This window comes from Gadus morhua, chromosome 15, assembly GCF_902167405.1.
Source record: "Gadus morhua chromosome 15, gadMor3.0, whole genome shotgun sequence".
Lineage (NCBI taxonomy): Eukaryota > Metazoa > Chordata > Actinopteri > Gadiformes > Gadidae > Gadus > Gadus morhua.
The window spans coordinates 22,830,378-22,855,396 of record NC_044062.1 but is presented as its reverse complement, the minus strand read 5'-3'; the positions used below and the strand labels follow the sequence as shown (position 1 = coordinate 22,855,396).

The window sequence follows — 25,019 nt, the reverse complement described above, 5'->3', positions numbered from 1 at the left end:
TGTAGAATAAATTAATATAATTTATATTGGAGTTAATTTGCTAGAAATGCATTTAAAATGTTTAGTCAGTTAATCATTTACATATTTATGTTACACAATTATTACTGACATATTTACATGTTCACATTAACAGTCAGGATTGAAGGCAGATTCTGTTGAATCTGCCTCTCTGATTCCTTCACGTTTACCTCAGTCTAAATTCTAGTTTCTGATTGGTTAGTTCAGTCACGTGATGGGTCCGAACAAGGAAGTGTTGTGGTTGTGTGTTGAAAAGTAAAGTAAGGTACTTCTTGAGAAAGTCACCCGACCGTCTCCCTGCTGTTTCTTCTCATAAAGAGTGATCCACCAACACATATCGAACCCTCACGTTACAATAATTCCACTCGAGTTTTGTTTTTTACAAGTGGTGGGTACAAAATGATTCTTGACGAAAACTGGTGGGGGCGCGTCCAGCGTAAGTGAAGCCAATGCCCAGCTCCCAACCAAACTTTGAAAATAGATTAACGGCGATATTTTTTTTATCGCCCGATAAAAGTTTCGCGTCAACGCCGATAACGGCCCACCACTAGTTTAAATAAATATCATTGTACGGAACTCATGAATCTTTGAATCTTCACTTGTCCTTTACCAGTGCCTTGATATATAGCCTACAGTATGACAGTGACGATAATAATTTTGAAGCTCGTTCATACCCTTCTGTAGCCATGTATTTCATATTGTGCACACATTAAAAAAAAAAAAAAAAAAAAAAAAAAAAAGAGTATTGGGAGGTGGGGGCCTGTGTGGTAAAGCTCTAGGTCTAGCAATGCCCCTGGGAGAGGCACAGAATCCAATAATCCAATTTCCAGCAGGACTGGCACCTCCCCAAAATGTCAAAAGTACCCATACCTGGTTTAATGACCATAGGATTACAGTGCTTTATTGGCCAGAAAACTTGCTTGATCTGGACTGAATGTTTTGTCAGGAGACATGAGACCCAACAATGCAGACGAGCTGAAGGCTGCTATCGCAGCAACCTGGACTTCCATAACACTTCCATGCTTCAATGTACCAAAAATATTTTAACTTATTTGGGTGTAATGAATCTATATGTGTTAGGGTAACTTAATTAGCATTTTTAATTAAAGGTTGGGTACGCGATTTGCGAAACGCCAGCAGATTTTGAAAATACACAACTCAAATGGTCCTACCCCCTCTCCTTCAACGCTGACTCTGACTCCACCCATTCCAAGTACCTGGACGCGCAATCATGCACGAGCGCGAACATAGATGCGCGAGAGCGAGCCAGGCTAGCGTAGGTTTTCGTTTAACAACATGGCACTACATTCAGCTGTAAGTTGCACCCAGTACCACGGGAGGTAGGGGTTTTGGGGGTGCTGCAACACCCCCTGTCCGAGGCCCTGTCTTATCACAGAAAACGATCATTTCTAAAAACTCCGGCCAAAGTGGAGATTTCTGAAAACGCCGGTTATGTGTTGTCGTGTCAACGGGGAGAAACGATAGTTATGTTATTATAACTCTAGTTCTATGATTGTAGTCGTAGCCGTCTAGGCTTCGCCTTATGGGCTTGTCCCGTGCGCGCGCCTGCGTGCGCTGAAAATTCAAACTATGCACCTATCAGCGTGGGCACCGCCCACATTTCCCACGGTATCGTGTCTATATAACGCGGTGTATACCATCGCTCATCCTCCACGCTTTTCTTTCAGCATTTGGAGGGTACAGCAGGTGGGAAACTAGACGGCTACGCCTACAATCATAGAACTAGAGTTATAATAACATAACTATCGTTCTATTTCATGTAGGCTACGCCGTCTAGGCTTCGCCTTATGGGCTAAGGTGAAGCTGCGAGCGGAGCCCGATCAATGTACTCCTGCTGGACCCCAGTCAAAACGACCTAAGTCACCAGAGCACATTAAGACTCAAAAAGCCAAGGAAGTGTAAAACACAACAGCTTTATAAAAACTAATTCCTCCTAGATCAAGCAAGGCAATGATCAAGGGAGAAAAAAAAAGTGAGTCTGTAAAGACTCCGGTTCTATTCCGTGCTTCATGGAACCCATGAAAAGGAAAATAAAACCAGAGCAACACGGTTTCCATTAGGTCCGCTACCACCGGGGGCGGAGCTACGGAATTCGGCTCTCCAATAATGGGACTCTCTCGGCCGTTTCTTATTTGAAGAAAACGGCGGGAGTGCCTCACTGGTAAACAAAACCACCAGACAATTGGCGAGCCAATAGAAAACCCCCTAGCCTGTTTTTCATTTGAAAAAAGGTGGGAGACTGGTAATCAAGACCAACTCGCCAGCCGGCGAGAGGAAATCCAACCACGCCGCTTTAAAGAACATGTCTATATTCTTAAGCCGTAAAAGGGGTCCCGGACTCTAGCACAGAGTTGCCGAGTGAGCCCCTGGACATGTCTAACATGTAAAAACGGACAAAGGGGCCGGGGGAAGACCAAGACGCAGCCGCGCAGATGTCTTCCACCGAAACGCCCTTGAGTAGAGCCGTTGAAGCGGCCACGCTCCGTGTGGAGTGAGCTTTAACGCCCAACGGTGGCGCCAAGCCCTGCCGAGAGTAGGCTAGGCAAACACCCTCACATACCCAGCGAGAAAACTGCTGCTTAGAGAGAGCGCGGCCCCTGCTAGCGTCGCTATAACACACAAACAACTGTTGTGTGGAGCGGAACGCTGCAGAGCGATTCACGTACATAGCCAACGCCCGAACCGGGCACAGGAGATGTAACCCCGCCTCCGCCTCACTAGAATGAGGCGGGGGGTGAAAAACCTTAAGCACAATATCCCTCGACCGAAAAGAACTATTAATGTTCTTCGGGAGGAACGCAGGATTAGGTCTGAGCAACGCGAAGGAGCTGTCCTCGTTTAGCAACAAGCAACTCGGGCTGACAGACAGAGCGGTTAGCTCACCGGCCCGCTTGGCAGAAACCAAGGCCAACAAGAGCGCCGTCTTAAATGACAGGGCATCCAAAGGGGCCTGGGAGAGAGGCTCGAAAGGATCCCTGGACAATCCGCGCAACACGGTGGGGAGATCCCAGCGTGGTGTAAGCACGCGTGAAACAGGCCTAACCCGTCTAGCCCCACGCAAGAATCTCTTGACCAGTGGATGGCTGAAGATCGGTCCACCATCACAGCCTGCATGGCCAGCCGAAGCGGCTGCCGCATAGACCTTGATAGTGGAGAAGGCCAAACCTTTTTCCAATAAGTTTTGCAGAAACGAAAGCACGCTTCCCACCTCGCATTGAGATGGGACAGCGTGGTTCGTCTCACACCAATTAGAGAAGGCGCACCACTTCGCCGCATAGAGGGAAGAAGTAGAAGGCGCACGAGCACTCTGAATAGTGTTGATAACCGTCTCAGGCAAACCTTTGCCCTGCAGGATCAACCTCTCAGGAGCCAAACCAACAGCCGTCCCGAGACATCGGGCGGGTGGTGCACCGTCCCGTGGGCCTGTGAAAGCGCATCCGGCCTGAATGGTACTGTCCAAGGCGCCGACCGCGAGAGCGCGGCCAGCTCTGGAAACCACAGAGCTGAACGGTTCTCCGGGGCCACTAATATCAGGGACAGTCTCTCCTGTCTGACCCGTTCCAGAAGAGGAAGGATCAGCTGGAGCGGGGGAAACGCATACAAGAGAGCCTGCGGCCAAGGTGTGTGTGCCAACGCATCTACCCCCAACGGGGGAAGATCCCGAGGGCTGAGGGAGAACCACCACCCGCAGTGCGTGTTCTCCCGGGACGCGAAGAGGTCCACCTGCGCTGTCCCGAACCTCTGCCAGATCAGTCTGACAATGTCGGGATGTAACCGCCACTCGTCTCGGCGGGGACCGCCTCGAGACATGAGGTCCGCCCCAAAGTTCTGGGCGCCCGCGATATGCAGGGCTCTCAGACTGCGGAGATACTGATGAGCCCAAAGCCAGAGCTCGACCGCCTTTCGGTGGAGAGCAGGGGAGCGGACTCCCCCCTGTCTGTTGATGTACGCCGCCGCCGACACGCTGTCTGTCCTGATCAGAACGTGGCGGCCGCGCACCAGGTGAAAGAAATGCAACAGCACTTTCCTCACAGCGTCGAGCTCCAACACATTTATGTGTGCTGTAGGGGGCGTGCGCCACTCGTCTCCGACCGAGTGAGAGAGGCACGTTCCTCCCCAACCCGTCAACGAGGCGTCCGTGAAGACCACTACGTAGGACGCCACCCTGCCCAGTGGAACACCCTTGAGAAGGGCGGAGGGTCCTTTCCAATATTCCAGGTCTGGCGACACCGAACGGGGGACGAGGAGCACCCTGAGCTTGTGTCGCCTGGGGTCCAACCGTTGGCGAGCAAACCACCGCTGGAGTCTGCGCATAAAAAGCAGACCCAGGGGGACCACGGGGTGGGCAGCTACCATCAGCCCCAACAGGCGCATGGTGGACAGTGCGGTCACGTTTCTGCGAACGTGAAAACGGGAGAGCGCCGACAGGATGGCGTCTCGCCGAGGAGGCGAAAGCATCGCAGTCATGGTGGCTGAGTCTAGGCAAAGCCCCAAGTAGACTGTCTGCCGGCTGGGGAGCGGGGAGCTCTTCTCCCAGTTGATGGCAAACCCCAGGAAGGAGAGATGGTTTATCACCAACATGGTGTCCCTTCTCGCGGTCTCTTCTGAGTTGCTCAGAATAAGCAGATCGTCTAGGTAGAAGAGAATCCTCTTTCCCTGACGTCTGAGCGGTGTCTGAGCGGTGTGTTATTCCGAGACCGGTACAAGCGGCCGTATCCACGGGCTCGTGCAACGAGTCTCTGATCCGTCCACGAGGCTCCAAGGGACGCCGCTTCTTAGAAGCAGGTGAACCAGAGGCCATGTGAACACGCCGTCCGACCGCCACCCTACAGCCACCGGGCTGAGAGGGGGAAAGAGGCAACATGGAGGAGCGCACCACAAGCGTAGGACGCAGGTGGCCTGGGGAATATCGCTCTTTAGGTACCATGTACTGCCGTTCGGCCGAACGGTCTTTACTCTTTTCTTCAATAGGGAAAGAAAAAGTAGGAGCAAGCGTCCGGAACTTCCCGGTCCGCGGCGGCTGCGGCTGCTGCACCGGGGCTGGAGTCGGAGGCGGCCCCATGGAACGCTGGGACCGGCCTAGACCCCGCTTCCTCTCAGCCTGCTGGCGGGAGGAGCCCGTGAGAATCGTCCCGAACCGGGATCGTTTCTCACGGACTGACTGCTGGTGCGCGAGCACCTCGGAGAACACGGGACAAGCCCATAAGGCGCAGCCTAGACGGCGTAGCCTACATGAAATAGAACGGGATTTTAGGTTCTGAAGCGTCACATTATGCACCAGGAAATGCTTAACGTCATGTGAGCGCCCGCTGTACCGTATTGGTCCGAATATAAACACAAACCCCATTGTAAGACGACCTATATTTGGAAAAAAGATTTGAAGACCAGATCTTGTTTTTATGAATAAATAAATTGTATTCATTGAAATAATATACGAAAATAAAAAGGCATAGAATAAAACACTGCATTACCACTAAACAGTAGTGAAAATAGGCCGTACTGATGTGTACACCAAAGACTATTCCTGACACTCCTCTGCCCCGCTGTGTTCGCTCTGGCTGTGGTCGCTCCGAACTGTTTCGGCCCGTGGCAAAGCGAGTCATCCTCGCTGCTGTCCAAGGCATTTTGAGACGCAGCATTTATTTAATGCTCATATGACCTAGTGCTGAAAAAAGGTTATATGAAAAAGTGTGAGGGTAGCGGTGGTGCGCTAAACTTGTTCTGTGAGCCGCTGGATGTGAACCATGGTGTGAAGGAAGTGAAAACAACGATCGATTTTCAACTGTGCGCGCATGCACTGGTGTTATTGAGCTGCGCTGCTATCTTTTTTATCAATGTAACGAGTTGCGAGTCTAGTGTATGGAGGTAGATTTGTGTCTTTATTATGCAATCAAAAATAATAGGTTTGAGAGCAAAACTTTCCACACTGCAATCAAAAAATAGATTTGAGAGCAAAACTATCGACACTGCAATCAAAAAATGTTATATTGCAAGATAAATTAATGAGATAAAAAAAATATTAATGGGAATCCAAAAGTTTTGTTTGCAAACCCAAAAGTTTTGTTTGCAAATCCAAAAGTTTTGTTTGCGAATCCAAAAGTTTTGTTTGCGAATCAAAAAGCTTTGTTTGCGAATCCTAAAGTTTTGCTTGCGAATCCAAAAGCTTTGCTTGCTGTTGAGCTGAATCTCGTGGGCGGGACCTACGCCGAAAGATGTAAGACACGTCTCTATTGGCCAGTCTCGATCGGAGTGACAGCTTGGCAACATCCGAAAAGCCGCTGCCCCCCGACCGCCTCCAGAAGCAGATTGTCGGCCTGTTCGTCTGTGCCTCTCAATCCGCGGCGGCGGTCAACAACATCGCCCTGCTCTCCTCTGCCATGGTCTCCTTGTCGGCTGACAGGGAGGCCTACGGGATTTTCAGGGCACGCAAGCGCGCGCACGGGACAAGCCCATAAGGCGAAGCCTAGACGGCGTAGCCTACATGAAATAGAACTCCCTCTCTCGTTACTAACTGTGGATGTTGCCAAGCTGTCACTCCGATCGAGACTGGCCAATAGAGACGTGTCTTACATCTTTTGGCGTAGGTCCCGCCCACGAGATTCAGCTCAACAGCAAGCAAAGCTTTTGGATTCGCAAGCAAAACTTTAGGATTCGCAAGCAAAGCTTTTTGATTCGCAAACAAAACTTTTGGATTCGCAAACAAAACTTTTGGATTTGCAAACAAAACTTTTGGGTTTGCAAACAAAACTTTTGGATTCCCATTAATATTTTTTTTATCACATTAATTTATCTTGCCATAAAACATTTTTTGATTGCAGTGTCGATAGTTTTGCTCTCAAATCTATTTTTTGATTGCAGTGTGGAAAGTTTTGCTCTCAAACCTATTTTTTGATTGCAGTGTGGAAAGTTTTGCTCTCAAACCTATTATTTTTGATTGCATAATAAAGACACAAATCTACCTCCATACTAGTGCAGGCTGAGTTTTTTTTTTCCAGCACCCCCTGCTGAGTAAACGTTCTCGCGGCTATGGTTGCACCAGATGTTATAAACATTAAACGGTCACATAAATCATTACTATTTTTAGAGAATGTATGTTTGTTTCATATAATTGTATTGGAAGTCCTGGTTTTCACTAGGGTTGCTGCGGTGTGGACATTTTCACAACGAGTAATACACTCGTCTCAACACCGGTATTACCGAGTATAAACGGTATAAACTTTGAAACTAGGTCAACCGCCACACAAGCATCGGTTTTTAGACCCTTCTCGTCCTTCAGTGGCCGCCAACGTTCGAAAGCAGCGCCTAGGATTATTCTTGATTTCAGTTTTTCTCTTTCAGCGTTTTTATTATCAATTACTCTCTGAAAAAGAGTTTCCCTTCTCTTTGCTTTGCTGTGGTGGTGGTGGTGGTGGGGATGGTGGCGTCTTGTCTGCCATGGAAATTGTCTTCTACTGCTAGGTCCAAATGTGGATTAACTAGTTCCAGTAGCTACCGCAAGATAACAACAAACAGGAGCTTGTTCTGGGTCACGAGTACTGCACGAAGGGGTCGCGCGCGGGGCGCGGGGGAGGGGGAGTGCAGTACGACCGTTGATTGACGTACTTACTGTCCAATGCAACGAGGTGGCAATCCAAATGATTGGCTGGAGTTTTTCGAGCCCTGCCCGTTCCACAGATGATTGACTTGTTTAATTTTCATGTCAGTACTTCTAACTCAGTGGCTGTAAGCGGGTTATGATAAGGATTTCAAGTAATTTTGCAAAAATGGCCAAAAAAGCGAATTCCGTACCCAACCTTGAAGTTATAGAAATTAATGAACTTTTAAACAATATTGTAATTGAGATGCACCTGCATTTTTAGAGGCATTTGAAAGTTGACCAGCACTTATCGGTTACAAACTGATGCTTTGCTGTGTCTCCTTTACACTTTACCTAAGACGACACGATTAGGTTTATTCTATTGCTCTGAATCCAGGTACCAACTTTGAAGATGTTGGTTTGGATATAAAACATTCAGAGACAGAATCATATATTCTTGGCCATGTTTATCCGGTAATTATTTAAAATTTGTAAAGAATCAGTGGTACAACATTTTCATACACATCCAATCAAATGTTTAAATCAAAGGTTCTTAGGCTGGTAACTACTGCCATCTAGCGGCCAACAATATTATTATAATTGTTGAATTGATAAAGCACTTTTCAAGACACCCAAAGTGCTTTATATCATACAACATTTAGAACTGTTATTGTTTTCACTTTAAAATGTGTATCCCTGCCCTCTTTCTCCCCGACACACACACTCATCAAATCGGAGGCCCACCTACCATATCTCCTCGTACACCAGCTGCACATCGCGGACAGCGTCAGCATCCATGTGGTTGATCATGTCCTTTCTGTAGCGCACCATGAAAGGCACCGTGTTCTCCTCCCGCAGGAGTTTCACTATGTTCACACACACCCAGCGCTCCACCACAGTCATCGTGGACAAGAGCTAGAGGAAAGGAGACACACGCAGCAACATTATCACCATGGCTTAAGTCGCCAACAGGTTATATGCATTCATCCTTCCACCATATACATCCCTTCAAAATATTATTAACACAGTGAGACGTGCTGAATCTGTGTTCTGATCCGCCTTCCTATTACTCCAACAATCTTTCTTGAATCATTTTTGCAAAAGTGTAGCTAACAGAACAATTGATTTTCAGGTAGGAAGAGTTTTAAACATGTTACTAAGTCTAGTATGATCTTAAACTTAACCTTAAACAAACTGGAAAACTACTTTGACACCATCACTAAAACAATAGCATAATGTAAGAAAACAGGTTTAAAATCCTCTTGGCCAACCAGTTTAGTACTAGATAGCGCTGTGCCAATAATCGTCTGACTGAGATATTGTGAATTTAAATTGAACACTATTTTAATAGCCTTTTTTTTTATGAACATACTCTTCTTATTTCAAATCGTTCCAAAAAGCTGCCTGCATGCATACATATCAGTGACAAACCTTTCCAAAATCGTCTGTAACTCTAAGAAACGCAAATAAACATGAAACATGCCACACACTAGGGCTGTACGGAATGGATTAAAAAGGCTATCATGGTATGATTTGAGGCATAGACGTAACGGCATTAGATCACGGTATGTTCATTTCATCATCTAATTTCGATATAAATGCTTCTGAAGGGTTAAAATACTGCTTAGGGAGGAAAACTGCATGAAAAAAATGCAAAACCTCTTCTCAAGTTACTTCTATCTCTGAAAAACACTCATGTTTGATAGTATTGATTTCTTCTCCACTTGCTCGTGGACCTTGCCATATAGTTTTGGCATGTCGATTTGATTGAAGTGTGTGCGGGCAGGTAATGCGTACCTTGGATTCAGTGTTTTGACAATCTCTTAAAGCCTTTTCTATCGACATTTGGAAAAGGAACCATGTCCTTAGACAAGTAAACAGTGACGTGTTTGTTATCTCGTTCAACCGCTGGCTTTTTTTGACGCAATAACTGGCTTTGGAAAATGCCTGCGGAAGCGATGTCTGAGATGCAGAGACAGCTTCAAGCTACCAGCGTCCGTCTCGTACGGTGTGGAACGAGAGTTTGTGAAGGGATTACTGCACAAGCACGCAGGCGCGCTTGCTATAGCATACTGCCTGAGAAGGCAGTATCATTGTCAAATCTGTCCCTGGGAAAAGTAGCGTTGCGCCGAATTGAATAAAGGAACTACGTTTCGTTACCATATTTTCAGTAGTTGCGCGTTACTCTACTTTTAACATGAAAAAGTAGTTACGTTACTGCAAAAGTAGTTACGTTACTTACACACACCGTAGACGGTGTTTACCAGTAAACACCGTCTACTGGTAACAACGGTCTCACAGGAACGTCAAAATCCATACCGTAGCGCAAATTCACACCGGTGTACTTTCTATACCGTTTATACCGTACACCCCTGCCACACACTCGTCACACCCAGGACAATAACTCTCTCTTGAATATACATTTCTAGTAATCTAGATTCATTCTTCAATGTCAGTGTGTCACGTTGCTTTTCAAGAAGGGCATGCATTGGATTTGTCCTACTTGTGTGTTGAAAATGCATGCATGTATATAATAACCAGACCTGCAAACTCCTCAGAGTTAAAAAGGGGGGTTCGAGATATACGGCTACTCGAATTCTAAGCTACCCTGGCCCCTGCCCTAAATAGCCATATGTTGTTAGAAATTAATAACTTTATGCAAGGTCTAGGTCGTGCAGTACTCGGCGTTGACTCGGCCCTAAAAATACCATATCATTGAAAATTATATCACATCAAAAAAGCGGTGGCTAACGTTAAGCAAACAAATAGCTGTTTTGTTTGCTCCAAAAAGCTTGACTTACCTCGAATTTAACATAAGATAGTTCCTTCAAATTTGGGCTGTACGGTATGGACTAAAATAATATCACGGTATCATTTGAGGTATAGACGGTAACGGTATTATATCAAGGTATGTTAATTTTATCTTCTAATTTCGATATAAATGCTTTTTTCTGAAGGGGTAAAATACTGGTTAGGCAGCAAAACTGCATAAAAATATTAAAAATCTTTTCTCAAGTTACTTCAATCTCTGAAAAACACTAATGTTTAATAGTATGGATTTGATTCTCCACTTGCTTGCGGACCTTGCCGTATAGTTTTGGCATCTCAATTTGGTGGAAGTGTGTGCGGGCAGGTAACGCTTACCTGGGATCAAGTTTTTTTTTTTACTTCTGTGTGAAACTGTAGTATCTTGGGAAATGTGTTGTTTAGCTGAGTCATGGGTGCCACGTGTGACTTTAAAGCTTTTCTCCCAAAATTCTCAGTTCGTGGAGCCCCTTCGCACTGTCTCTCACCAAAGCGGGAGTTGACAGAGAGCCCATGCGTGAAATATGCTGGACAACAGTCAGCATTTAAGCCTATTTTCACAAAGAGACCAAAACCCAGCGGCAAAACTGTAGATGTTGTCCTTTGAAGAAAAATTTAAAAATAAATGTTTTGGTAATGTCGTTTCAAAACCCCTGGCCATATGCAACATTCAGTTTTCATGGAGAGCTCTGATACATATAATAGATTATAGTGTGTGTGTGCATGCGTGTATGTACCTCTATCAGGTCCCAGTTCATGTTGAGTTCATTCCTCAAAGCTCGTGCAGCAGGTGACGACAAGGCACTGGGCTGTCCATCAGGGGCGCCACTGGTCTTCTGTCTCTTAACGTAAGACTCATCAAAGGTAAAGTCTTCATTCTCCTCCTTCTTTACTGCCATGCCTGTCCCAGACAGCGCCTCGTCCACCCAGCCCCCTGAGAGAGGGCCGTCAGCCACAGTGAAGGACTGCCTCTGTCAGGTCACACAAAAGAAGAGATGCAAAGGAGTTAACATTTTATCATCTGAGAGGGGAAGAGTTGAAAATAGAGGGAAAACCATTGAAGTGAATAACTTTACATTATATATGTAAAGCTGCAGAACAAATCTACATCCTAGAAGGTTTTTTATCGCCCATGTCTATAAAAACAGAGCCTGAATCCTCAAGCAACAAAACCATTCCCCATCACCTTCTACCATTGATTATACAGCTGTTAAAGTATATTTACTAGGGGTGGGTATTTCTTGGCACCTCACGATTCGATTAGATTCCGATTATGAGGTCAACGATTCGATTCTGACGCGATTATCGATGCAATTCGATGCATCAATAATCGACAAAAAAAAATGATGCACATTTCCATGCGTGATTTTCAAAAATATATATATTTATATCTGGGTTTGCTACTCAGAGTTTGCTATCACTTCCTACTTTTGTGATGATCATTAAAGACATCAACAGATTAATTAACTTATCTTATGTTTCATAAGAGAGAAAGCTTTTGTCACAAATATGACTTTCTATGAACAATGCAATAATCAATGCAGCTTGCATTATAACACAATATGGAAGCATGCAAAAAATCGGTTTCAGTTTTATTTTATTTCTAATCTTTCTTTTCTATGTCATTAAAGGAAAAGCTGCTCTTGAATTAGAAGGAGTTCTTGTGTCTGGCTGTGAGTTTGCACGCATGCTATGCGTAGCCTGAATCACAATCGTGTCAAGACAAATCAAATTGGACAATAAGGTTGAAGATAAATTCAATGATTTTAAAATTACAAAGATTATCCCTCTCTGGCGAACAGAATGTTGCAGCAGGCAAAAAAAAAATCTTTTTTTTTCTATTTTCTTTTTTTTTAATCCAGATTATTAATTTATCTGCATCGAGACAGAATCGTTCTAGCGCGAATCACGATGCATCAAAGAATCGATTATTTTTCCCACCCCTAATATTTACCTTTGTTTTTAGCTACAGGATATGCTTGCAGTACAAAATAACAATGGCGGATAGCGTTGTACATAGTAAAAATAATACAGTGGAAGAAAAAAAGCAAATATGATTTTCAGCCATAGTTGCGAAAAAATACAGATGTGGCGTCTGTAATATCACCCACTGGTTAACACAAAACTGTTATGAAGCCTTATATTTCATGTTACTGGTGCCGCCATGATATCACAAATTTCAGAGTACCTAATTTGCACTAGGGCCGACAACAAGTCGGTTGGTCGTTATGCTCTTTTCCGACCAAACCTTCACTGCTCTGACTATTTTAGGTGTTATAAATGTACAAATATAAACAATATAGATATGTATATAGATATGTTAGAAATAATATTATAAATAAAACTATATTTGGTATTTTACTCAACAAAAAAAGTTGAGTAAACATTAGCACATTAACCAATTACACAACATTGACTGGGCTCCAAACTAATGGGCATCGTCGTTAGTGTCACCTTTTGTTTATTTACATTTTTTATATATTATTTATATCCTCGATATCATGATAATAGTTGATAGAATATTTAGTCTACTATCACAAAGCCCTACCGGAAACCAGTGAACTGATTTATTAGTTAGTCGAATAAAGAGTTATATTGTTTTACGCGTCAACCTTCTAAACATTAGATTTATACATTGTTAGCTGAACTATCCTTTCTAGCATATTGTTTGTCCCTCTTGTTATTTATTATTATTTATTTCATTATCGTTATTATTATATTCATCACATTATAAATCACATTTTTATTTCCTAATATATATATTTCCTGCAGGAAGTGCGGTGAGTACAGTAGTGTAAAATTATCTTCAATATGTTCGAAAGTGTGTTAAGAAATAGTATTAGGTATTAGTAGTGGAAGTAGAAGTATGATATAAATTAGTATTGGTATGACAACTTATAAGTAGTAGTTTAAGTATGATAAGTAGTGAAAGTAGAACAAGTACGATACATAATAGTATTGGTATGATGACTTATTAGTAGTAATATTGGTATGATAAGTAGAGGAAGTACTAGTATTATAGTAAGAAGAATTGACATTACATATAAATAGTCGCATTAGTATGTGAAGTGGTATTGGTATGATAAATATATAAATAATTTGTTTATAGGAGTATAGTTATAACTTATAATCAGTCGTATTAGCATGGCCGGAAAATATATAGTTTTTAAGTAGATAAAATGTAGCTTCTTGTCATGTTTGACGAACCTAGCCTCAACCCGTGAGTTTATTAAACAGTTAAAAAAAAATGTTGGATCTGTTTTTCCGGTCCAATCTGTCCTGAGAATAAGACTGAAAGGGGAGCACCTCGCTGCATGTCTGTGAACATTGATATAAGGAACAGCCCTTAGAGGCCTTCCCATGCACACAGGCGTTAAAGCTCTTCTTTGAAAAACCCAGAAAGATTTGTTGTTTGTCACATGTAGAAAAAATGTTGTGCCGGCAGTTAATGCCGGGCCTTTCCGCCGGCTACCAACACAAGTATATTTCAGACCTGTGAGAAATACTGAAACCAGTTGTTTTTTTCCCAAGAAAACCTGATGGATTGAAGCAGTCCGAGTCCACGCTTCAATAGTCTGGAACAATATCATTGCACACCTCTTCTCGCTTGGACATCAGTGGCGTGAATATTTCCCAGTAACTGCAGAAGAGAACTGGATGAGAAACCCGTTCACTGTTGGTGAGCAGGAGAGTTTACTAGGATTGTCATTCGAAACATTGAAGTCTGCTGGCAGAAGGCGGTCATTGTTAGCCTTTTGGATGCAGCAACATGCACAGCCAATACCCTTTCGGACAAGGCTATGCGCTTTCTCCTTATTTTTTCAACCACATATCTGTACGAGGAAGGCGTTCTCTTCACTTGCCATCATAAATACTACATACAGAAGCAGGATGGATGCCGAGCCAGACCTGAGACTGAAGTTGACCTGAGACTGTCCTGTAGACATCGCAGTACAGTGTTCGCAGAGGCAGGCCCACCCTTCTCATTAGGAAGTTCAGTTGTCTTCATGCTGGCCAACTTTTTAATTATATTATTATTGCCTTTACTGTTCTCACTTGCTCTCTCTCTCTCTCTGCGCGTGTGCGTGTGCGTGTGTGTGTGTGTGTAACATAAAAAGTTTGTGCCAGTTCTAGTGCTACTCCTTTGTACAGTTAAAAATAATTAATATTCTTGTAAGGAATAAATTAGCCTCCTGCGTGAACTGGATAGGCAGGCATTAATGCCTTTCATCGATAGGCATTAATATCGATCAATGCGGTTAGATAATAAGCAAGCAACCGAAACATGCTGAACAGGAGAAAGTGGCGGAATAATACAAATAACAACTAGACATGTCACCGCATGTGCATTTTCTGAGGAAAATGTGTGTGGTTGCATTCAGTTAAAAGGTAACATTGACACTCTGAGACCTTCGAAATGGTGGAAGTCGCCTACTTCAAGTCCCCTGCCCAAGCTTTATTATCTTTATCATGCTCACCTCCATCTTCATGGTGACACTGGGCTTTCCTCCCTCTGAGTAACTATTGGGTTGGTCCGACTGTCCGCCTCCATCCCTGCCCCCCTGCTTCTCTGCCTCTGCCACCGGGTCCTCATGCTTCCTCTTTCTGCCAGGCCCCATGGTAGATGTTGAGGCCTTGGTGGTTCTGGGCACACAAGCTTTCTGCTTTGAGGGTGTCTTGGCTGGGGCCCGGGGCTTCGGTTCTTTGGGGGCTTTAGGAGCCCTTGGTTCTTTGGGGGCTTTAGGAGCCCTTGGTTCTTTGGGGGCTTTAGGAGCCCTGGGTTCTTTGGGCTTAGCAGTTCTCTTGGCAGCAGTTTTCTTCTTCCCCGTCACAGGGTCTATGGTGGTCTCACTAGATACCTTGGGCTCCGGAGGTCGCCATTCATCAAGCTCCTCCTCACTACTCATTGACTGGGAGAACGACCTGGGTACAAAAGAGAAGAGCACCTTGGTTAACATGTCCATTAAAACTCTCACTGGACTCGAGCTGTGCTACATCACAACTAAAGCATGAAGTAAAGTGTAAATCATTTTTTAAATAGATATTGTATGTAAGTGAAAACTCACAGGTCATTGTCCGTCTCCGTGTATTTGACCTCCTTTCGTAACCTTCCGGTACGAGTTGTCTGCGTCATCTGTGTAGAACAAAATAAATATGAAAAAGGACGCTCGTGTATTAGCGAAGAGTACAGAGAATTAGGCTGGATAATTCTGTCTAGTTATGACATTGACGTTTAACATAAAACGGCAGGTCATCATTGGTCGTGTTAGTTGGTTAGTTGGTCTTTCATCAACCTCCTTGTTTTTACATTCTGCTTTTAAATTTGGCGCTTCTAACTAACGTTACCCAACTTGCACCGCAGTCAAGTATCGGCTGCAGTTGTAAACGAAGTAGAATTAAAGTACGCAGATAATACGATGAAATGAGTGGCACCTTATTAGCGTTGACACTTCCTATTTCTCAGTAAAGTGTAAATATTAAGGATGCTAGACAGCTCGTTGGATGTTTGTTTTGCTACTGCGCATGCGCAAGACGTCTCTCCTTCCTGCAACAGACAGGGCTCGACGTAAACCGGCTTAAAGAGAAACACACTCATTATCTCCTCTCTCTACTCTGTCATACAGTTCCCTTGTGTGAAAAGAAAGACAGAATAAAAATGTTGACGATACATTGTTGCATCCTTCCTTTTCATCTTAGACATTTTAATTCAAAGCCATAATGTCTGATGTTTCGGCTCCTAAACGGCTTTGACCACTTATACCTTTTATAATTCAGCCGAATGTAGCCCGTTTTTACTTATTATTCGTATGTGTTTGCCTATATCACTTAAAATATGCAATACGTCCTATTAGTATTCAAAAGTAAAAATAACATTTTCTATAAAAAAAATTATATACATTTATAATTTATGATAAACGCGCATTCACTTTCTAGACATGCGCGATAAAGCGATAGCTTTGCTGTAAAGCTTTAAATGACAGTTGAAAACAGCTCAACTCTATGCAAATTAGCTAGTAGCGTTACGGCTGTAAATGACCGCCAGCCAATTGGAATGAAGATGTCTATCACCGGCGTGGGTCCCAGGAAACACACGTGAGAAAATTCCTAGTTCCTACCAAACATTTGTTCCTTCAACATGGTGCACGAAAGAATTATTGCAGCTGTTGCAGGTCATCGTATTTTAACGACCTGTGTTCTCAACATGTGTTCGTTCCCTTTCGGGTTCGTGCGGGGGATTCTGGGGGCGCATGTTGTTGTTGTTATTGTTGTTGTTCTGGGTCCGTTGCTAGTTGTTGGCGTTTGTGGATGATCAGTGGGGTTAATGGGTTAGGATTGTTCATTGTTGTGTGTTGTTCCTCCAACACCGACTTCCCTGCTGCGGCTAGGGAGGAACTAGCCCTTAAATCGTTCCTCCAAGGACCGTCACCGAGAATGACTTGCAGTGGCGGATTGGGACAATAATTCAGGCTGGGAATTTGATGCCATTCCAGGCCACCCTTCTCATGCAGACCACCATACCTCTAGTTGTGTATTCTAACATTATTTGATAGTTAAAAGAGATTTAGGAGTGACAGATGAGTTATCTATTTGAATATATGATTTTCATTGAAAACCCTGTTTTCAAATGTTATAGCAATGGATGAATACTCAAAAACTATTGAGGACAGCAGCCATAGGATACACAAATGTACAAGGCAAGACACACAAAACAATGGGCCTATATTTGTAAAAAGAGAGACAAATACTAGCTTGGATGTTCAATAATTAACTTTACTTTCAAGCATCAAACATATAAAACATTTATCAAAACTGGAATATATTAATTTCTTTAAATTGAACAAGCAACAATGTAAGAACAACAAAGAAGAACTTAGAATACAATATTCACTCATTAGTGTCAATAAAGTAGATCACTAAGAGTAACTTAGGGTTAAGAAATTAACCAAGGTTTTCTTTCAATATTCATTCGGTATCTCACTATGGGACACGCCCCTCGCGCTGTCCCCCAAAAGCAATTTTACACTACGCCAGTCGTGACTGGCCAACAGACGTGACGTCTGCCTGCAGAGGAGGGGCTCCCTCCTACTACATAAGCCCCGTCGTCACGTCATCTCTTCAGTCTAGGCAAAACACCTCTTCCTCGCTCCGGGCAAGGAGGGTGGTCTGGTGAGATACCTCACTCATATATCAGAAAACCTTGGTTAATTTCTTAACCCTAAGTTTTCTTTCAATATTCATTCGGTATCTCACTATGGGATATAGTACCTCCCGTATTGCCAAAGAAGTACCAGTGCAAACCCATCAAACAGGCATGTTCACCGATCCAACGCTCAAGACTGTGTGAGACAGATTAGGCGCAGTAACATCCAACCTGTAGAATCTAGCGAAAGTGTGAGGCGTCGCCCAGCTGGCAGCCGCACATATCTCTTCCACTGAGACCCCCTGAAACAGTGCCCAGGATGCGGACATGCCGCGAGTCGAATGTGCGCGCAGGCCGATAGGGGGTTCCAAACCCACGCTACTATAAGCCATGGCTATAGCCCCCACGATCCAGTGTGATAAACGCTGCTTCGAGAGAGGCTTCCCCAGATGTGACGTAGCACATGATACAAACAGCTGCTCCGATTTTCTGAATCCAGCCGTCCTATCAACCTAGACGCGTAAAGCCCGCACCGGGCAGAGCGCATTCAGCCGCTCCTGCTCCTTGGAGGAGAAAGGGGGTGAATGGAAAGCCAACAGCTCAATAGGGCGGTATGACAACGCAGAGTCGAATACCTTGGGAACAAACGCAGGGTTCGGCTTTAATAGAACCTTTGAGTTCCCCCGCAAAAACTGCATACACGTCGGGCTAACCGACAGCGCATGGATGTCACTAGTGCGTTTAGCCGAGGCCAACGCGAGCAACAAAGCCGTCTTAAACGAGAGCGTCTTAAGCTCTACCTGTTGTAAGGGCTCAAACGGTGGGCGTGACAGTGCATCAAGCACCGTAGATAAATCCCAAGGAGCAGCCAAGCTCCGCAACACCGGCCGAAGACGGCGTGCACCTTTCATAAACCGGCAAACGATAGGGTTCTGACCTGCCGATTTGTCCCCAAAACCTATGTGACAAGCCGATATAGCGGCCAAGTACACTTTGACAGTGGAGAAAGCCCGGCCTTTATCCAGCAAATCCTGTAGAAATGTCAGAATAACAGGCACAGGACTCTGGAAAGTTATTTCCCCAGCTTTCGCGCACCAATCCTCGAACGCACGCCATTTCCCTTCATATGCGCTACGCGTGGAGGGAGCCCTGGCGCCCTGGATAGTCGTAATGACATTCAATGGGAGTCCAGCCGTCGTTAGGTTCATCCTTTCACGGGCCAGGCCCATAGAGCCATGCGCTCCGGATGAGGATGGAAGATTTCCCCATGCGCTTGCGTCAGGAGGTCCCTTCGTAAAGGCAGAGGCCAAGGCTGGCCGCACAGCAACTGGACTATTTCCGCCAACCAATATTTCCCCGGCCAACGGGGGGCTATAAGGATCAGCGCATGACCCTTCTCTCGCACCCTGGCGAGAGTAGGAATGATCAGTTCTAATGGGGGGAAAGCGTACAGGAGGACGCGCGGCCACTCGTATGCCAAAGCATCCAGCCCCATTGGGGCGCTCCGACCGGTTAGGGAATAGAACAGAGGGCACTGAGTGTTCTCCTCTGATGCAAAGAGATCGACCTCTGCTCGACCGTATTTCTCCCATATCTGGTTCACGACCATGACGTTGAGTTTCCAGTCCTTGTAGCGAGGGTCGCCCCTGGACATTAAATCTGCTCCCCAGTTCCGCGCGCCCGGCACGTGTGTTGCTCTCAGCGACAACAGGTGGGCGTTGCCCCAAATGGTCAGTCTGTGTGCCAACGTGTGCATTTGAGGGGAGCGCAGCCCCCCCTGACGGTTTATATACGCCACCACCGTGGTGTTGTCCGTCCTGACTAGAACATGTTGCCCTCTCAGAAAGGGAAGAAAATGTTTCAGCGCCAGTGACACCGCCTGAAGTTCCAGGCAGTTTATGTGAACAAACTGCATATGTGAGCTCCAAGTGCCATTTACTGATCTGCCCTCGTATACGGCTCCCCAGCCCGCCCGAGAGGCATCCGTTGAAAGGACCTTCCTCGCCAGGACACTTCCCATGGTAACGCCTGTAGTCAGAAAGTACGCGCGTCCCCAAGGGCGCAGCGCCGAGACGCACGCCATGGAGATCAAAACCCGGCGATGGCCATGGCACGTCGGGTTCAGTCTGAGTGATGCAACCCATCGCTGAACCGGCCTCATATGGAGGCGGCCAAGTGGGACTACTACCAGCGCCGACGCCATCAGACCCAATAGTCTGAGGCACGTTCTGAACTTCAACATCGTCCCCCTGCGAAAAAGTGCCAGACAAGCCTGAAAGGCTTCCACTCTCTCCGCGGATAGACGTGCTTTGAACGTCACTGAATCGAGGCACAAGCCTATGAACGTTATGCTTTGAGTAGGGACCAAAACACTCTTTTTCACGTTTATTGTGAAACCCAGGGACACTAGGTGCGATATGAGCACGCTGGTCTGCGCCTGAGCCTCCTGGGGCGACTGTGTGGCTAGAAGCCAGTCGTCTATGTATGTTGCCAAACGCATTCCCTTCAACCTGAGGGGCGCGATGGCAGCCTCCGTGCATTTCACAAACACCCGTGGACTTAACGAATGGCCGAACGGGAGAACCAAATACTCGTACGTTACGCCCTGGAAGGCGAACCTGAGATATTTCCTGTGAGGGGGATAAATGGCGATATGGAAATAAGCGTCCCTCAGATCTATGCTTGTGAACCAGCCTCCCGGGCGCACGAAGCGTATGAGAGCGGCGTGTGTCAGCACCCTGAAACTGTACTGTCTCGTGTATCTGTTCAGAGCGCGTAAATCTAATATCGGCCGGAGGCCCCCTCCCTTCTTCGGGACTAGAAAGTACCTCGAGTAAAAACCGCTTTGGTTTTTCTCCGGTGGCACTACCCGAATTGCCCTTTTGTTTCTTAGAGAGGTGATTTCCTCCTGTAGAACCTGAGCATTCTCTCCACGGGCCTGCGACTGCAGTATCCCGTTGAAACGGGGAGGAGTGGACGAAAATTGGAGCCTGTAGCTGGCGGTTACAGTTTTTATAACCCAATCCGACGCACCACATGCCCGCCACTGTTGAGCCCGGCCAGCCAGCGGTCCCAGCGTCGCTGGTTCCGCTGTCGTGCCGGCCCGAACGGGCGTGGTGGGTTGCGCACCGGAGCGCACGCCCACCAGGCACCGTCTTATTACGTTCTGTTCCTTTTTTATGTTTATCATTTTTTTCATTTTTTTTGTTTTCACAAGCAGCTGCGCCCTCGGCTCGGAGCCTGGATGCGCGCTGGCAAACATTTTTAATGAATAATGATTTGGGGAAGGGGGACACATGTGTGATGTTGGGCACTGGTGTGTGCTTGTACACATGCATGTGTCTGCGAGACACTGCTGCGGCTCCACCGAGCTCTCTGCAGGTCCGACCCTTCTCTCCTTCGCGTCGTGAACTGTGAAGGCTGTATGGCCTTCTGCACGTCTTTTGCAGGGCTTGGAACATGCCCTCTGTAACCCTTCTTGGAACCGGGTTTGGAACAGAACACCTAGGGGGGACGGCGACGGCGTCTGGCCGGGCCTGCCGCACCCCCCTGGTCGCAGCGCCTCAGGTAGCGCGCCGTTTCTTCCCGGCCCCCTGAGTAGCCGAAGGGGCTGCACGGCCACCTGGCGCCACCCCGGGCGCGGGTGGCTTCCTCGCCCACGCGCCACTGTGCTCCGGCGGCTTGTTCTGGCCCCGGCCGGCCCTGTGGGTTGGGTGGGGCTGACGCTTCTGGCCGCGGTAAGCCGGCGGAGGAGCGCGGGGCTGGGTGAACACCTGGCCGGGTGCGTTGGCGGGGAAAGGCGCTCTTCTGGGAAGACACAGTCGCAGCGCCTCACCCTCCCTCTTTTTTTCCTCCCAGCGTTTCAGCATGACATCATACGCCGGGCCAAACAGGCCTTTCGGGTCCACAGGCACGTCTAGGAGTTGGGTTTTCTCCCTCAGAGAGAGACTGGAGAGGTTCAGCCACCTCGCCCTCTCCTGAGCGACCATCAGCGCCATGGCCCTTCCGGACGCCTGGACAGCGCTCCTGTGAAGGCGCAGGCACAGGTCCGTCACCACGCACAGTTCATCCCAAAGGGCTGGGGTGGGTGACGAGGACATGTCGAGCTCCAGCTCAGCCTGGTAGGCCAGCAGCAGCGACGACGCGTTGAGCGCCTTCACCGTCGTCGCCATCGCCTTGTAGCCCTTCTCGGTCATTGATGACTGGAAGGAGTCGGCTCTGGACGGCAGTGTAGGGCTCGCTGAAGTCATGGCGGACTTCTGCGTGGGGTGGAGGTGCGACGCCAGCAGTGGTTCAACCGGAGGAAGATGGGAGAACCCCTTTTCCTCCATACCGGCCCAATCCAACCCCGATCCACCCTGGACGGGGATCTTGGCTGAGAGAGGCTTGCCCCAAGACCGGGTCGCTTCCTCCAGGCACTCGGGAAAGGCCGGAAGTAGCAGGCTGGTTGAAGCCTTCGCCTTCGGGAGTCGCTTGCCCTCGTAGCGAGATGTGGCGGTCTCCACCAGGGCCTCCGGCCACTCGATCTTTAGCCGCACAGCCGCCCTCTTGCAGGCCTCATGTAGGTCCATGCTCACGGCCGGGTTCGGGGAGGGGGTGCACGCACCGCCCGCCACCACCATAGGCGACGCGGTGCGGGGGGAAAAGGAATCATCATCCTCGTCCTCCTCAGAGCCGAGGCTAATGGATTCCCCCCCCGACTCGGAGTGATCGCCCTCGGCTTCTTCTGGCCCTTCCAGCAGGCTAGCCTCGAAAGCGTCGGGCTGAGTCAACTCCAGCGGCTGGGAAGCGTCGGTGAGGTCCACCTCTGATCCCCAGCTGGTTCCCAGTGGGGCGGAGAGCCCCCGGGAACCTCCCGCTAGCTCCGGTAGTGGCGGGTCGGTTACCCCCATCACCGGATCATCTGTGCTGAGCTTCGCCTGCTTAGTCAGCCGGCGTTTGCGGGTTTTATTTGAAAACAGTGTGCAATGCTCGCAGGTAGGCGGGAATGCAAGGGCAGCCATGGCATGTTCCAGCCCAAGGCAGCGAATGCAGGCGGTGTGGCTATCCGCTCCCGACATTTTGTTCCCGCACGCGCAGAACTTTGTCGGAGGCTTCCCCGAGCCCTCGGTTAGGGTAGGTTCAACCTCTGACTGCATGTTCTCGCCTTCCGTTTATGCCGGCTGCTGTTTGGTGACAGGTCAGCCGGGACACGGGTGTAGCTAGTGTAGATGCTAGCAGCTAGTATGGATACTAGCAGAGGCTACTGTTTGGTGACAGACTAGCTTACTTCTTCAGTCTCACAGAGGTCAGAGGTAGCGATAGGCTAGCGTTCGGTGACCGAGGGGTTAGCTCGCTCAGTGAACAGTGTGCTAGTCCGTCTACGACTTCTGTCTGCGAGGTGCTTCTAGGAGCGAGAAGAGGTTAAAGACTGAAGAGATGACGTGACGACGGGGCTTATGTAGTAGGAGGGAGCCCCTCCTCTGCAGGCAGACGTCACGTCTGTTGGCCAGTCACGACTGGCGTAGTGTAAAATTGCTTCCGGGGGACAGCGCGAGGGGCGTGTCCCATAGTGAGATACCGAATGAATATTGAAAGAAAACCAGTCAGCGATTATCCCTAGTAAACCAGTAGGCGGCGCAGTAGCTCACTGCTCTCTGCCATCTTGTCAATAATGTCATCTTTGTCAAGTGCCATTAGAATCTCCTTCTCTGGCGGTCACCATAGCAACGCTGGTAAACAAACCCTCGGAGCTCGGCTTTTGGCCGAGTTTTATACCATATAAAGGAATGAAGACATTTAATGGTCCAAATATTATTAATAAATATTCGAATATATTCGAATACTAATATTAATAAACATACAAACTTTTATCTTTGGTATACTACTGCGACTGCTTGATAAACGAACATTCCAGTTCGGGGAAGGGGGAAAATCAACAGAACTTGCGGTGGTTTGCGGCCATCCTGAACCAGAGCTCCCGGGTGTTTTCTTTTTAAATGTTCGTGCATTGCCGTAGTGCTGCTGTGGTACGCTAATGTAAATTTGCATAGTCTGCAAATAACCACCTTGTTGGGAGCGTTGAGAGTGAAAAAATCCCACACTTTTGAACACCTCAGTCGTGTTTTTTTTGCTGTTGGAGCCTCTGTGCTCCCGCTACTACTGCTTGCCGCCGCCATTGTTATGATTAAACGATTGGCGACTAACGTTCTGGTGCATATTTACCGCCACGACTGGACTGGGGGGGGGGGGCGACTAGTCGACGCAAATTATTGATGTCGACGAATTTTTGAAGTCGACTATGTCGACTAATCGTCCCATCACTCACGGGGTGAGTTCGGCATCAAACTTTTATTTACAACTAGCATGATGCTGCTATTGACGTCTTATATGTCAATAGCGGTGAACGAGTTGATGGACTTAACCCTTCGTGAACGATAAACGCAATGAAAGCTGTATCGTTTTTGACTGACCTTCCCTTCTGGTGAACATGTCACTTATTTTGCAACATTTTGCTCCGTCTGTGGCGAGGGCTTTACGTTTTCTGTCCCTCTCTCTCTCTGCTCCACCTTTCCTCTTTTTCTGACTCTCCATTTCTCTCGACTACTGGATTGAAGACAGCGGAGCTAATTGGTTGTTGTGTTACACCGACAGGTCACCGAGCGGCGTTATTACTTAACTAGTTGGATTGATTTGATTGGCCCGGGCGTCAGTCACTCAGTCCGGTGACTGTTCAAGTCAGGCCAGGAGGACCATCAGGCCACCGGGAAACGTCCCGGTGCTCCCGACGGCCAATCCGCCACTGATGACTTGTGTGTTAGTTAGGTGTGCTGTTCTATATACGTGTTGGTGGGTTAATAAAAAGGTGGTTTCTGTAGTCAAGCGGTGTATGAGGCGCAGAACCACTATTGACCAAAAGCCTGACCCCCTGACTCCCTGTTGTTCCTGGTCGGCGCCACATTGGTGTCAGAAGTGGGATTTGTTGGAACCGGGAAAATGGAAAAAGACACGTTTTCTGACGTGGCGCGTCCAAAGGAGAAAGACTCAGAGGAATGGCTCGGCGCGACGGCGGCGCAATACCACCACTCAGCGGCCGTTGGCGGTGTCGCAGGATCGGCAGCGGTCGGCCGCCACCTGGTGGCCAGGCTGCCCAAGTTTTCCGGGGCGACGCCACTGGAACCTTACCTGGCGCAGTTGAGGATCGCCGCGCAATACTACGGCTGAGGTATGGACGAGTCCGCCGCCCAGCTTGCCCTAGCTTTGGAGGGAACGGCGTTGCAGGTTGCAAGGCCCTGACCCTGGCCTTGGAGAGGCGTTTCGGGGAGCGGAGGCTCGTGAGCCACAGCCGGGAGTTGCTGACCAGTCGCCGCCGCCGGGAGGGGGAACGTTTGGGGGCCCACGCAGTGGACGTACTGCTGTACGCCCAGCGGGGCTACCCCGACTTCCCTGCTGCGGCTAGGGAGGAACTAGCCCTTCAAT

At 47.4% G+C, this 25,019-nt stretch overlaps 2 protein-coding genes across 4 annotated transcripts in view; both read right to left on the bottom strand.

Annotated features, from left to right (window-relative positions):
- Positions 1 to 25,019, bottom strand: part of srbd1 (S1 RNA binding domain 1) — a 142,266-nt gene that overhangs the window by 102,358 nt on the left and 14,889 nt on the right. For 2 of the 3 annotated variants that reach the window (XM_030378823.1, XM_030378825.1), the window contains exons 1-5: positions 15,854 to 15,944; positions 15,487 to 15,554; positions 14,899 to 15,343; positions 11,158 to 11,391; positions 8,364 to 8,530 (exon numbers count right to left, since the gene is read on the bottom strand). In XM_030378823.1, the coding sequence (XP_030234683.1) occupies positions 8,364 to 8,530; positions 11,158 to 11,391; positions 14,899 to 15,343; positions 15,487 to 15,554 (914 nt within the window). In that variant the 5' untranslated portion in view covers positions 15,854 to 15,944. Of the gene's footprint in view, positions 1 to 8,363; positions 8,531 to 11,157; positions 11,392 to 14,898; positions 15,344 to 15,486; positions 15,555 to 15,853; positions 15,945 to 25,019 lie in introns of those variants that run through there. The other variant, XM_030378824.1, reaches the window with a different exon arrangement.
- LOC115560382 (uncharacterized) lies at positions 18,719 to 22,699 on the bottom strand. The gene is made up of 2 exons (XM_030379787.1): positions 21,184 to 22,699; positions 18,719 to 21,035 (listed from the first exon to the last, which is right to left on the bottom strand). The coding sequence occupies exons 1-2, from the start codon at positions 22,697 to 22,699 to the stop codon at positions 18,766 to 18,768; spliced, it is 3,786 nt and encodes a 1,261-aa protein (XP_030235647.1). The 3' UTR covers positions 18,719 to 18,765.

Excerpts from the sequence above, each read along its gene's own strand:
- LOC115560382 (XM_030379787.1), bottom strand. The coding sequence starts at position 22,699 with ATGCAGTCAGAGGTTGAACCTACCCTAACCGAGGGCTCGGGGAAGCCT. Across the intron at positions 21,036-21,183 it reads CGCGCCCGGGGTGGCGCCAG|GGTTACAGAGGGCATGTTCC; the intron begins GTGGCCGTGCAG and ends GGTTCCAAGAAG.